The 14,733-nt window shown below is 40.8% G+C and overlaps 1 protein-coding gene across 1 annotated transcript; it reads left to right on the forward strand.

Moving 5' to 3' along the window:
• The first annotated feature begins 5,101 nt into the window (after nucleotides 1–5,101).
• LOC101408925 (uncharacterized) lies at nucleotides 5,102–9,606 on the forward strand. The gene is made up of 2 exons (XM_014790708.2): nucleotides 5,102–5,544; nucleotides 9,168–9,606. Exons 1-2 carry the CDS (start codon nucleotides 5,102–5,104, stop codon nucleotides 9,604–9,606), a joined length of 882 nt encoding a protein of 293 aa, XP_014646194.2.
• Nucleotides 9,607–14,733: the final 5,127 nt, after the last annotated feature.

A 14,733-nucleotide genomic window follows, 5' to 3' on the forward strand; every position in this document is an offset into this window, starting at 1 on the left:
CTCAGGCCTGAAAAAAAGAAGAGAAAGGGAATACAAAGCTTGGAGCAAGGAGAAAAATAGGTAGACAAAATCAGAAAAATAGTAATCTTTACCGGAATAGGTTAGCAACCACTTAAATACCAAAATCAAAAATCAAAGGAAGGAATTCACCAAAAATAAATATAACCTCATCACTGTAAACACACACCCACAACACAAGCTAGAATAAGGTATAACAAGAACTACTTAGAAGGGGAAGAGGAAAGAGATTGAATTGACTTAGTATAGGGAAATAAGAGGCCATCAGATAACGGACTATCTTATACACAAGATTTTTTATACAAACCTCAAGGTAACCACTAAACAAATAATCAAAACAAAATCACATATGATAAACAAAGAGAAAACTAGAAGAGTCATAAGACAGAACAACCAAACTGAATTGGCAGTCCGAAACAAATGGGACAAGAAACAAAGGAAATGCAAAAGAAGTGGAAAATAAATGACAAAACAGCAACATTAAGCCCTCATACATCAATAATGTAAATGGATTGAACTCTCCAATCAAAAGATATAGAGTAGTAGGATGGATTAGAAAGCAAGACCCAACAATATGTTGCCTCCAGGAAACACATCTCAGCTGTAAAGACAAACACAGGCTCAGAGTGAATGGATGGAAGACAAGACTCCAAGCTAATGGTAAACGACAGAAAGCAGGTGTTGCCATACTCATATCATACAAAGTAGACTTCAAGATAAAACAGGTTAAGAGAGACAAAGAAGGGCAATACATAATGATAAAAGGGACACTCCACCAAGAAGATATATCAATTATAAACATATATGCACCCAACATAGGAACACCAAAGTACATAAAGCAACTATTAACAAACCTAAAAGGAGACATTAACAACAACACAATAATAGTAGGGGATCTTAATATCCCACTTACATTAATGGATAGATCATCCAGACAAAAAGTCAATAAAGAAACAGTGGACTTAAATGAAAAACTGGACGAGATGGACCTAGTAGACATATACAGAGCACTCCATCCAAAAACAGCTGACTACACATTCTTCTCAAGCATGCATGGAACATTCTCAAGGATAGGCCATATGTTGGGATATAATGCAAGCCTCAATAAATTTAAGAAGATTTAAATCATAACAAGCATCTTTTCAGACCATAATGCTATGAAACTGTAAATCAACCATGAAAAGAAAACTGGGAAAGTGACAAAAATGTGGAGATTAAACAACATGCTACTGAACAACCAATGGATCATTGATGAAATTAAAGGAGAAATCAAAAAATATCTGGAAACAAATGAAAATGAAAATATGCCATACCAAACCATATGGGATGCAGCAAAAGTGGTCCTGAGAGGGAAATTCACAGTGATACAAGCCCACCTTAACAAACAAGAAAAAGCCCAAATAAGCAACCTTAAATTACACCTAACAGAACCAGAAAAAGAAGACAAAGCCAAAATTCAGCAGAAGGAGAGAAAAAATAAAAATCAGAGCAGAAATAAATGAAATTGAGACCAAAAGAACAGTAGAAAGGATTAATGAAACAAAGAGTTGGTTCTGCGAGAAGATAAAAAAAATTGACAAACCCTTAGCCAGACTTACTAAGAAAAAAAGAGAAAAGGCTCAAGTAAATAAAGTTAGAAATGAAAGAGGAGAAATTACAATGGATACCAAGGAAATACAAAGGATTATAAAGGAATACTATGAGAAATTATATACCAACAAATTGGACAATCTAGAAGAAATGAATAAATTCTTAGACTCATACAACCTCCCAAAACTGAACCAAGAAGAAATGGAGAATCTGAATAGACCAATCACAAGTAAAGAGATTGAAATAGTAATCAAAAACCTCCCAAAAAATAAAAGTCCGGGACCAGATGGCTTCTCCAGTGAATTTTACCAAACATTCAAAAAAGATTTAATACCCATCCTTCTCAAACTATTCCAAAAAGTAGAGGAAGATGGAACACTTCCTAACTCATTCTACGAGGCCAACATCACCCTGATACCAAAGCCAGACAAAGACAATAAGAAGAAGGAAAATTATAGGCCAATATTGCTGATGAACATAGATGCAAAAATCCTCAACAAAATATTGGCAAACTAAATACAGCAATACATTAAAAAGATCATACATCATGATGAGGTGGGATCTATACCAGGGACGCAGTGATGGTTCAACATCAGCAAATCAGTGTGATACACCACATCAACAAAACAAAGAATAAAAACCACATGGTCATCTCAATAGACGCAGAGAAAGCATTGGACAAGATACAACATCCATTTATGAAAAAAACTCTCAACAAAATGGGTATAGAAGGAAAGTACCTCAACATAATAAAGGCTATTTATGACAAACCCACAGCCAACATCATACTCAACAGGGAAAGACTGAAAGCCATTCCTCTGAGAACAGGAACGAGGCAGGGCTGCCCACTCTCACCACTCCTATTCAACATAGTACTGGAGATTTTGGCCAGAGCAATTAGGCAAGAAAAAGGAATAAAAGGAATCCAAATAGGCAACAAAGAAGTGAAACTCTCACTATTTGCAGATGACATGATTTTATATATAGAAAACCCTAAAGAATCCATTGGAAAACTATTAGAAATAATCAACAGCTACATCAAAGTCGCAGGGTACAAAATCAATCTACAAAAATCAGTTGCATTTCTGTATGCTAATAACGAACTAACAGAAAGAGAGCTCAAAAAGATAACACCACTTACAATTGCATCAAAAAGAATAAAATATCTAGGAATAAATCTTACCAAGGAGGTGATAGACCTATACAATGAAAACTACAAGACATTATTGAAAGAAATTGACGATGACATAAAGAAATGGAAAGACATCCCATGCACATGGATTGGAAGAATAAACATAGTTAAAATGTCCATATTACCCAACAGAATCTACAGATTCAATGCAATCCCAATCAGAATCCCAATGATATTCTTCACGGAAATAGAAAAAAGAATACCAAAATTCATATGGGGCAACAAAAGACCCCGAATAGCTAAAGCAATCCTAAGAAAAAAGAACAAAGCTGGAGGCATCACAATCCCTGACTTCAAAACATACTACAAAGCAATAGTAATCAAAACAGCATGGTACTGGTACAAAAACAGACACACAGATCAATGGAACAGAATTGAAAGCCCAGAAATAAAACCACACATATACAGACAGCTAATTTTCAACAAAGGAGCTAAGAACATACAATGGAGAAAGGAAAGTCTCTTCAATAAATAGTGCTGGGAAAACTGGACAGCCACATGCAAAAGAATGAAAGTGGACCATCTGCTATCGCCATTCACAAAAATTAACTCAAAATGGATCAAAGACCTGAAGGTGAGACCTGAAACTATAACACTCATAGAAGAAAATATAGGCAACACACTATTTGACATTGGTCATAAAGGAATCTTTTCGGATGGCATGCCTACCCAGACTAGAGAAACTAAAGAAAAAATACGCAAGTGGGACTTTATCAGATTAAAGAGCTTCTACAAGACAAATGAAACCAGAATCCAGATGAACAGACAACCCACCAGCTGGCAGAAAATATTTGCAAAACATAAATCTGACAAGGGGTTAATCTCTGTAGTATATAAAGAACTCACACAACTGAACAACAAAAAAACAAACAACCCGATCAAAAAATGGGCAGAGGAAATGAACAGACACTTCTCCAAAGAAGATATACAGATGGCCAATAGGCACATGAAAAGATGCTCAACATCACTAATCATCAGGGAAATACAAATCAAAACAACACTAAGATATCACCTCACGCCCGTTAGAATGGCTATAATCACCAAGACAAAAAACAAATGTTGGAGAGGATGTGGAGAAACAGGAACCCTCATACACAGCTGGTGGGAATGCAAACTTGTGCAGCCTCTATGGAAAATGGTATGGAGATTCCTCAGAGAATTAAAAATAGAAATACCCTATGATCCAGCTATCCCACTACTGGGAATCTATCCAACGAACCTGAAATCAACAATCCAAAGAGGCTTATGCACCCCTATGTTCATTGCAGCATTATTCACTATAGCCAAGAAGTGGAAGCAACCTAAGTGTCCCTCTACTGACGATTGGATCAAGAAGATGTGGTATATATATATACAATGGAATACTACTCAGCCATAAAAAAGACAAAATTGTCCCATTTGCAACAACATGGATGGGCCTGGAGGGTATTATGTTAAGTGAAGTAAGCCAGAAAGAGAAAGACAAACACTGTATGATCTCACTCATGTGGAATATAAACCAACACATGGACAGAGAAAACTGGATTGTGGTTACCAAGGGGGTGGGCACAAGGGGTGAAGGGAGACATGTATATGGTGATGGACAAACAAAAATGTACTACCCAAAATTTCACAATGTTAAAAACTATTAAAACATCAATAAAAAAATAAATTAAAAAAGAAAATTACAGGCCAATATCACTGATGAACATCGATGCAAAAATCCTCAAAAAAAAAAAATTATGCCAACTACGCTCTACCCAAGTACACTTTGATAAAAATGGGATACATATGTGCAATGGCTGCCACAGGTAGGATGCCTATTGTAGTTTGAATAATTTGTAGTATTTTCTGGATGAACAGACTTGGATCCAGACATGGATTCAAATCATCACTATGAATCTATCAGCATCACACTCCTCCCCAGGGACACTTCCCAATCTATGTACAGCCAAAGGAACAAAGCCAGGGAGGGACAACTGCTCTGACCCTCCCCAATTCAACATGAACTATCACATGACCATATGATTATTAAGGCAGAAATTATACTGATGATGATTTCTGGAAATATTCCCAATGAATTATCCACAATCAACTGCTTAAAGCATAATTTTCAAAAGACTTATAATACTTAGAGAACAACTTCCTCCTCACGCCATTTCCCCATGGACTATGGAAAACAACATAAATATGAACAAGGAAAAGTCCTGTCATTGGCCCAAACTTTGGGGGTCCAGTGTATAAAAGCCCCAGCAGAAGAAGTCATCGTCAGATTCTGGGAAACTCACCTTGAACAGGAGCTCACCTTCCACCCCTGACACCATGACTCATTCCTGCTGCTCCCCTTGCTGCCAGCCCACTGGCTGTGGGTCCAGCTGTTGTGGATCCAGCTGCTGCCAGCCTTGCTGCCCCTCAACTCGCTGTCAAACCACCTGCTGTAGGACCGCCTGCTACCAACCAACTTGTGTGACCAGCTGCTGCCGCCCTTCCTACTGCAGCTCAACCTGCTGCCAGCCCACCTGCTCTGAGTCCAGCTGCTGTGGACAAACCTGCAGTGGGTCCAGCTGCTGCCAGCCTTGCTGCCCCTCAACTTGCTGTCAAACCACCTGCTGCCAGCCAGCTAGCTCTGGACCCGTGTACTGCCGGAGAACATGCTACCACCCCACTTGCATCTGCCTGCCTTGGTGCCAAGCACAGAGCTGTGGATCCAGCTGCTGCCAGCCTTGCTGCCGCCCAGCCTGCTGTGAGTCCAGCTGCTGCCAGCCGTCCTGCTGCTGATCCTCATGCTGAAGACCTACCACACCCATCACCTTCCAACTTCCATCAGCCAACTCGGGTCCTGCAACAAAATCACCCTCCAGGCTTTCTTATCATCAAACCAGCTATTGGTTGTCTTCTCGTAAAGGGTCTTGAGAGTCTGCTTGATGGAGTGCAGTCCACTTCACTTTCTTCTCTTGGCCTGTTGGTTGGTGTTCCAGGTCCTGGTCTACTTTATCTGTGCTTGCTCGAGTCGTGCTTTCATGGAAAAATGATTTTCACCCTTTTTCTTTGGGCAACCTAGAAAACAAGGAAACAAAGACCTGTGGATTTTTTCTTAACTCTCCCTGGTGATTGTCTTCCTAGCTACAGGGAGTTTTCCTCGTTTATTTCATAATAAAATCTACACTACCTTGCATATTTTCTTGCATTTTCTTTGTTTCTACAGCATTTCCTTTATAAGAGGCTACATTCTGACTGCATTTCACTTCTATCATCCCTTCCTAATCTCACAATAACCTCACAAGGTGGTCAGAGCCAAGAGTATCTTTGGCAACATATAGATGAGAAAAGGTACCTGCTCAGTGTCTGGTCTAGTACCTAGGTCTTATTTTCTCTCAGAGGTACCTTATCTTACATTTTACTGCAAATGGGAATATCCTAGCACTGGTAAGATATGCACTTTCCTGGCTCTGGCTTCTCTAGCAGGGGAAATCTTAATACTTTCACATGCTGGGCACTTTTCTATGCACAAGTAGAGGACTATGGGGAACTAGAAAATGAGGAGGCGCTGTATACCACCAGAATCCATGACAGATGTGAGAGCGACAGCAAAAGAGGTGGAAGCAGATATCCCAAAGAAGAACTGAACACTAGAGAGCACACACAAGCATTGGGACTTTTGAAGGCTCTTGCTGCCTCAAAGAGAAAATAGGATTTCAGGACCAGGCGTCCACTTGGTCAGGCTGACAGAGGTGAGAGACTTGTCGTCTTCCTGGCCTGTGGCCAAGGGTCTCTGAAGAGCCTGCTAAGTGATCCAACTTGCGACTGTGAGCACTCTTGGTGCACCCCAGCAGAGGAGTCCTTGAAGTGATTTATTGATATTTACTGAGCACTTAGTAGATATTGAGTTCTATGCTTTACGTACAGTGTCTTATTCTCAAACAAGCCTACAAGGGAGATCTTGCTGCATCCATGTTAAAGCCGAGTAGATGGAGCTCTAGGAGGTAATGCAGCATGCACCAACGCGCACAGCTGCACAGCTTGTAAATAGCTTGACTGGCTTCAAAAACCAATCTGTTTCCACTGCACTTTCATTTATGATGCACCAGAAGAGATCAAAGAGGTTACTCTATGAGCAACAAAGTCTTGCACACAAAAATGAATGTCTTGGCGTTATCTTATTCATCTCATTTTGTTATGAACTATTGAGGTTTGGAGACAAAAAATGGGAAGTAAGAAGTTATAATCTGCAGATTCAAAAGGCCCTTTTCCTTCAACAGCTAGGTATTTTGCACCTACTGTGCACCAGTCATTGTGCTCATGCAGGGGGTACAGAAATAAACAAAATGACCAGGACCCTGGCCCTTATGAGATTTGCTCATTATGAGTACCAGCATAGAAAGAAACTATAATCCCCTGGGAATGAAAAAGATAAACCAGATTTGTGTTTATGCTTTTATGCTTATAAAATAATAGAGGGAAGACAAAAAATTTATACAAGAAGTCAACTGGAAAAAGGCTTGACTAGGTTAAGTAACTTGCCCGTGAGTGGAAGAACATGGAGGAGAATACTCAAAAACCAAACTCAGATTCCCAAGTCCCAGAGATACATCCTATTGTCTGTTGCATCCACAATGGAGAACAAATAAATGAAAATTAAAACAGAGACGGATAGAAAAGCTGTGATTGACGGAGGTTACTGCAGAAAATGGATGCTGTGCTCTCAAAACAGCTCACAAAATGATGCAAACAGAAATGAGAGGCAACAGGTATGAAAACACTAGATATTTCACTCTATTAAAATAGTATCTAGGAAGATCTTAAACATTCAGCAAACCACTCTGAACTGGATTATAACAAGAAAGAAGAGTTCATTGCCAAAGTCAGTGAAAAGGAACTTGAAGAAATTAACCATGCTAAAGTTCACGACAGCCAGGCAGGGACATGTTCTGCGTGAGCAGAGGTAGATCCCACACAGTGGGAAGGCAGGTGCCTAGGTTTGGAGGAAGATGAACGTGATTTCCTATAAATGGGAGCTGGGAGGGAAGATGGCTAATGAGGACAGGAACCTGCAAATATGCCTTTCAGACTATATAATCACAAGTGAACCCCATGAGAAAAAAACGAAATGTATTTATATATACAGAAATACTTTGTAATATACCTACATAGAATAGGCTACCTTGGGGTATGAATTCACAGTCACTCAAGGTAGCTGGACAACTGCTTGACAGGATATTGTAGCAAAAATCTACAACTTTGAGTGAATGAATGATGTATATTATTGGATTTACGGGTTCCCTTCTGTTGAGACAATTCTCCACCAGTCTCTCTCATTTCTGCATTTCTTTTGAACAGAGTTGGTTCTATGAAAAAGCAATAAAATTAGTAAACCATGGCAACATTATTAAAACAAAATAGAGAGTAGGATCTGTAAATAATATTCCAAATGAAAATAAGACATGACTACAGATTCTAAAGTATTAAAAACATAATAAAATATAAAAACTTTCTGCCAAAATTTTAAATTTTACATGAAAAGGATAAATTCCTAGGAAAAAAACTTATCAAAACTGATATGAGAAGCAACAAATCTAAAGATTTTTATATGAACTCAAGAAATTTAATCAATAATTATAAATGCCAGTCTCCTCCCTCACCCCTCTCCCACATGCACACACACGCTACAGACACTAATGGCTTCCGCCAGTGTATTTTATCAATCAAAACATATTCAAGGAAGAAATAATAGTGTCTTAAATTCTTTTAGACATTATTAAAGGGAATATCTACCCACCTGCTTTGGTTCTGCTTTGCCATATGGAGGAGATTGTGCCAACATCCTCCACCCCAGTGTCTTTGACAGAACTGAGCTACATAGGTGGGTAAGTTGCTACAGAGAGAGATGCCTATAATTATCTTGATTCAGGCTTTGTGGGTAACAGACTTGGACTAAGCATGGATTCAGTTCCTCACTGTGAACATGTCAGCATCATGCCCCTCCCCAGGGACACTTCCCAATCTACAGACAACCAAAGGACAAAGCTGGGGAGAGATACCTGCTCTGACCTCCCGAGGCCAGCAGGAAATAGATCACATGATCAGATGTGATTGAAGCAGGAACGATGCTGATGATGTGACCGCCTTCCTTTTATCTGAAAAAGCTTTCTATGAGTTATTCTCAATTAAGAAACAGATTTAAACACTTATTTTCTAAAGATTCATGATATTTAGGGAACAGCTTCCTCCATGACAACTCCCCCAGTGACTGTGGAAGATAATGTAAACAATAACAAGGAAAGTCCTGCTCATTGGTGCCAACTTTGGGGGTCAGCGTATAAAAGCCCCAGAAGAGAAGGAGTCATCAGATTCTTGAAAACTCACCTCTGAACAGGAGCCCACCCTCCAGCCCTGACACCATGACCCACTCCTGCTGCTCCCCCTGCTGCCAGCCTACCTGCTGCAGGACCACCTGCTGCCAGCCCACCTGCTGTGAGTCCAGCTGCTGCCAGCCTTGCTGCCCCCCAACTCGCTGTCAAACCACCTGCTGCAGGACCACCTGCTCCCAGCCAACTTGTGTGACCAGCTGCTGCCGCCCTTCCTGCTACAGCTCAACCTGCTGCCAGCCCAGCTGCTCTGAGTCCAGCTGCTGTGGACAAACCTGCAGTGGGTCCAGCTGCTGCCAGCCTTGCTGCCCCTCAACTTGCTGTCAAACCACCTGCTGCCAGCCAGCTAGCTCTGGACCCGTGTACTGCCGGAGAACATGCTACCACCCCACCTGTGTCTGCCTGCCTTGGTGCCAAGTCCAGAGCTGTGGATCCAGCTGCTGCCAGCCTTCCTGCTGCTGATCCTCTCACCACGGAATCGTGTGACACAAACCAACCTTCTGACAACCAACCTGTCAGTTCTTCCTTACTGCCACAAGCTCGGTCCAGCATGCTGCTACCATCTTTCTATTAGTCATATTCTTGATTAAAAGGCTCTGTGAGTAGGCGTGGTAAGATGCAGTCAACTACAGTCTAATTTTCTTCATCTTTATTTGCTGTTGATCCCTGTGATAGCTGCAGGTCTAAGGTCTCCTTGACCTATGGTCATTGTGATAGCCTTGCAAAAATGGTCACCACTTTACCTCTAAGTAACCTAAAGCACAAATCCTTGTGACAATTTTCTTAGGTTTCTTCCATGTTTTCTGTCTCTCCATAGTCATTTTTTTCTCATAGTCTCATTGTCCTTCTGTCTTACTCCCTCCTCTTCATGGCTACTTTGCATTGTCTTCCCAGCCTTGGGGAAGCTTCTCTGGTTCCTTCCCAATAAAGTCTTTGCTATCTTCAGCCTATATTGTGATTTTATTTTTTGTACAGCATTTACTTTTAAATCCTTACATTCATGTTTCATTTCACAAGTATTATCTATTCTGAGCCTGACAGTGACCTCTGAACTGACAGAACCAAGATGGTCACCTTCCTCCTACAGACGAATAACAGACGCTTGCTAGTCATGGACAGAATTTGGTCAAGGGCTAGGGCCTCTGATTCTAGCTCCAGGGTCTTGCACTCGCATCTTGCTATAAGCACAAAGAGAACAGTTGTCTGAGCACTAGGAAGGTGTGTGCTTTGGATCACCTGTGTACCATTGAAAATAAACCTTTCCATACGTGGATAATTTTTCTGTTTACGAACATATTCTCCCACCTAGTTCCAAAACCTCAATGACCACTTGCACATGTAAGGCTCATAGGCTGGTTTTAAGAGCCATCCATTATGTTTAAGCATTAGTTGTGTTCCTGGAGCTGTGCTGGCACATTTAAGCCAGAGGTTCATCCACAGACACCTGTTCTTTGATGTCAGGGGATGGCATCCCAGGATGGTCTCTTTCATCTGGCCACATATAGTGTGGAATATAAAAAAGAGATCAAGGGGCCTGCCCCTTGGCGTAGTGGTTAAGTGCACGCGCTCCACTGCTGGCAGCCTTGGTTCGGATCCCGGGCGCGCACCCACCCACCGCTCGTCAGGCCATGCTGTGGCGGCTTCCCATATAAAGTAGAGGAAGACGGGCACGGATGTTAGCTCAGGGCCAGTCTTCCTCAAGAAAAAAAGAGGAGAATTGGCAACAGATGTTAGCTCAGGGCTAATCTTCCTCACAAAATAAGGGGAGGATCAAGTAAAACACATACTCTTGGCCATATTTTATGTACATCTAGACTTTCAGTCCATTTTTTCTCTTAGCCAGAACATTATTGAGGGAATTAAGTATGGACACAGTACTGGGAGTTGAGCTAACCACATCATGGAAATTTTACCTTTGAGCCGTCCACAATCTCTACAAAACGCCATCCTGAGTTTGATGAGAGGAGGCTGAAGCACGAATCAAGCCTAGATGTAGTTGAGATTCTCTGAAGAGACTGCCTGGTTCATGACAGGGGAAGGGCATACGTCAAGGTAATAACATTTGTTAATTATATTTAGATATTGGTCTAAATCAGTGTTCCTCAACCTTGGCACCGTTGACATTTGGGGCCAGACAATTCTTTGTTGGTGGGGTGGAGGGGCACTGTTGCGAGCATCGAGGAAGGGTTAGCAGCATCCTGGCCTCTACCCACTAGATACCGGTAGCGTCCCTTCCTAGTTGTGACCGACAACGCTAAGATGGTGGGGAAAGTGGATAAATGGCAAAACACAACAGTGGAATGTGTAGAGGAATTGTCCAAATGTACAAAATTGGATAATAACAAAACATAACATCAAAACTCATGGGATGCAACAAAAGCAGTGTTTTGAGGGTAATTTATATGTTTAAATCTTTATATTAGAAGAGAGGAAAACCTCAAAATTAATGAGTTATATGCCCATCTTAAGAAATTAAAGGACAAGCAATAGTATTGCCCCCAAACTACATAGGAGAAAAAAAATACTTAAAAGAAGAGTGGAAATTAATAAAACAGAAAATAAAAGAAAAACAGTGAAGTTCAACAAAGCCAAAAGTTTGGTCTTTTTTTTTTTTGGTAGGAAGATTGGCCCTGAGCTAATGTCTGTTGCCAATCTTCCTCTCTTTGCTGAGGAAGATTGGCCCTGAGCTAACATCTGTGCCCATCCTCCTCCGTTCTGTATGTGGGATGCCATCACAGCGTGGCTTGACCAGCAATGCTTAGCTCTGCGCCCAGGATCCGAACTCGCAAACCCCAGGCCACCGAAGCAGAGTAGGCGAACTTAACCACTACACAACCTGGCCAGCCCACAGAAGTTTAGTCTTTTTAAAAAAGTGAACAAAATAGATTAAAACACTGGGAATTCTGATCAGCTAAAAGGATAGAAGACAAAATTAAATAATATTATGAAAGAAAATTGGGCATAAAATATGGATGACAGATTTTTAAAGTAATAACAAAATAAAATTAATTTAATTACCTGTTGCTGTGTTATAAACTATTTATTACTAAAGAACAACAACTATTTACTATTTCTCATGATTTCATGGGCTGACTGAGCTCAGCTGTTTTGTCCCACGTGGTATTGACTGGGAGAAGATAGTCACAGTTCACAAAAGGGGCAAAGGATTGTCAAGAACATATAAATAACTCCCATAAACCAGTAACCATAAACAACTCAGTAGAAAATTGAGTAAAAGATATGGATGTGAATTTCACATTAGAGACAACACATATGGCCAATAAACGTGAAAAAATACTCAAAATTGTAAGTAATTAAGAAAATATGAATTAAGACCTCAACAAGATTCCAATTTACACCACAGTATTGGAAAACAATTTAAAATTCTGACAATACTAAGAATTAGGGAGGACGTGAATCTGCAAAATCTCTTGCAGGTTGGAGGGGAGTGGGTGGAGGTATGAATTTATACAGCCACTTTAGGAAACCCAAATTGGCATTTTCTCCTCAATGAGAGACCTGTCAATCAAACTTACCAATAAACTCACTCCCCCAGCTTTGTTGACAATCAAACATTCTGTTAATTACCTCGTTCATTTGTGAGGCTTCTTAGTGGAGTGGAGCCTATTTCACTTTTGTTCTTTTCTTTGTTCTTTCCTATAGATCAACATGCCGGCTGCTGCTCTGCTTCATCTATTCTTGACATAAGATCGTGATCTCAGCCTTGGAAAGGTGATCATCCCCTTTTTCCTCTAAGAATCTTAAAAAGAAAATTCTTAAGACTGTTCTCTTAAGTCCCTGCAACTGATCAATATCTCTGCAAATGATCGGTATCACTGATGTTTTATCAGTGTATTCATTATTCCTGTGTCCTGCTCCTCACTTCCAAGATCACTGACAATTATCTTCCCGAAGTCTCTGCTGTTGTGGACGATACATTGGGCTTTTGTTTTGCACGGCTACTCCTTTAAAAGTCCTTGCCTGTGTGTTGCATTTCATATTATCTCTTCTAATCTCACAGTAACCCCCACAAGCTGGGCAGAGCAAGGATGATCATTTCCTTTTTATAAATGGGAAAAGTCATTTGCCTCATGTTCTACAGCGAGTAATTGATAGAATTGGGTCCAATATTCAGACAGCCTGACTCCTGATCCAGGACATTTTTATTTAGATTTTGCTGCAAGTAGAAACAACTCTGGTGACTGAGTTTTGAGAAGGTGTACAACTTGAGTTGCTTGTCTACCGTTGGAAACAATGATGGCTTGCACGTGCAAATCACTTTTCTACCTAGAATGACAGTTCCCAACTCCATTTCCCACACACTTATAAACAATAGCAGCTGGTGTTAAGGACTCAAGTAAATGAAGTGAGACCCTCATTGTCTTAGGGCTCTGGTCTTCAACTGAGCAATTCATCTCCATCAAATATTTCCTGGCACTATCCTAGGACATTGAGAAGGAGCTCACCTAAAAATACTTTTGCCTCCATGCCATGGAAATGGCAGTCTTGCTTGGTCTCATTGACCTGGTTTCACAGATTATATTTTCCAGAAATGGCCACAGAGGTAGCTAGAGTCCTGCTTACTCAACAGACACTTACCAGGCTAATTTCTCTCCCTTTGAATATCTGGGCCTGTGACTGCTCTGACAAGGAAAGGACAGAAGAAGAGATGATCTGCGACTTCCTGAAGGAGTTATTAGAAGGATGTAACTCCTTCCTGGCTCTCTGGCTCTTTGAGGATGCTCACTCTGGGAGAAGCCAGCCACCCTGCTATGAGGAAGACCAAACTAGTCTATGCAGAGAGACCGTGTAGAAAAAAACTCAGCTCCCTCCTCCCCCAGCTGACAGCCAGCAGGAACTACCAGATAGATGAATGAACAAGACTTCAGATGATTCTAGCCCTCAGCCTTTGAATCTTCTAGCTGATGCCCCAGACATAGAACATCACTGTCTGCATTCCTGATCCACAGAATCTACAAATACAATCAGCAGTTGTTTTACACCAGTAAGTTTTGGGGTAATTAGTTATGCAACTTTAGCAATTAGAATATGGACCAAAAAAAAAGGACTAAAAAACACTCTGCAGAGCACACAAGGCACATTTTTGATGCCTCCAAATTCTGCATCAATTTAGTTCCTGATCAGAGCATTATAAGGAAATTATATACTTACAGACTTCTAGGAATTGAAGTAACAGCAATGGGTATATAACCCTCCGATCCAGCCAGTTTCTGGATTTTATGAGGCAAAGATGAAGCTGAAGAGATTCGGCGTCAGAATCAGAAAACAGAAGGATTTGAGGAAAAAAAGAAAAGAAACCGAGCACTCCTAGAAGCTGCAGTGGATGTAACAGATACGAGTGTAGTCCTCCAAAGTGGGAGCCAGATTTTCTGAAAAAGAACTGAACAATAAAGAGGGTACCCAGATATTTGCTGGGGAAAAACCTGATTCTGGCTCTGGGAGGAAAAGACTATTTTGTGGCCAGAGCCAATTCCTTGTGGTTAGGTCCTAGAAGACCCAACAGGTAGGAGGGATTCTCTGAAGAGGCTGCCAGGCTATCTGACTTGCTAAGTGCTTGTTTCCTTGATG

Source organism: Ceratotherium simum, chromosome 16, assembly GCF_057802395.1.
Source record: "Ceratotherium simum simum isolate JZ-2026a chromosome 16, ASM5780239v1, whole genome shotgun sequence".
NCBI lineage: Eukaryota > Metazoa > Chordata > Mammalia > Perissodactyla > Rhinocerotidae > Ceratotherium > Ceratotherium simum.

Excerpts from the sequence above, each read along its gene's own strand:
- LOC101408925 (XM_014790708.2), top strand. The coding sequence starts at position 5,102 with ATGACTCATTCCTGCTGCTCCCCTTGCTGCCAGCCCACTGGCTGTGGG. Across the intron at positions 5,545-9,167 it reads GAGTCCAGCTGCTGCCAGCC|CCCTGACACCATGACCCACT; the intron begins GTCCTGCTGCTG and ends CCCACCCTCCAG.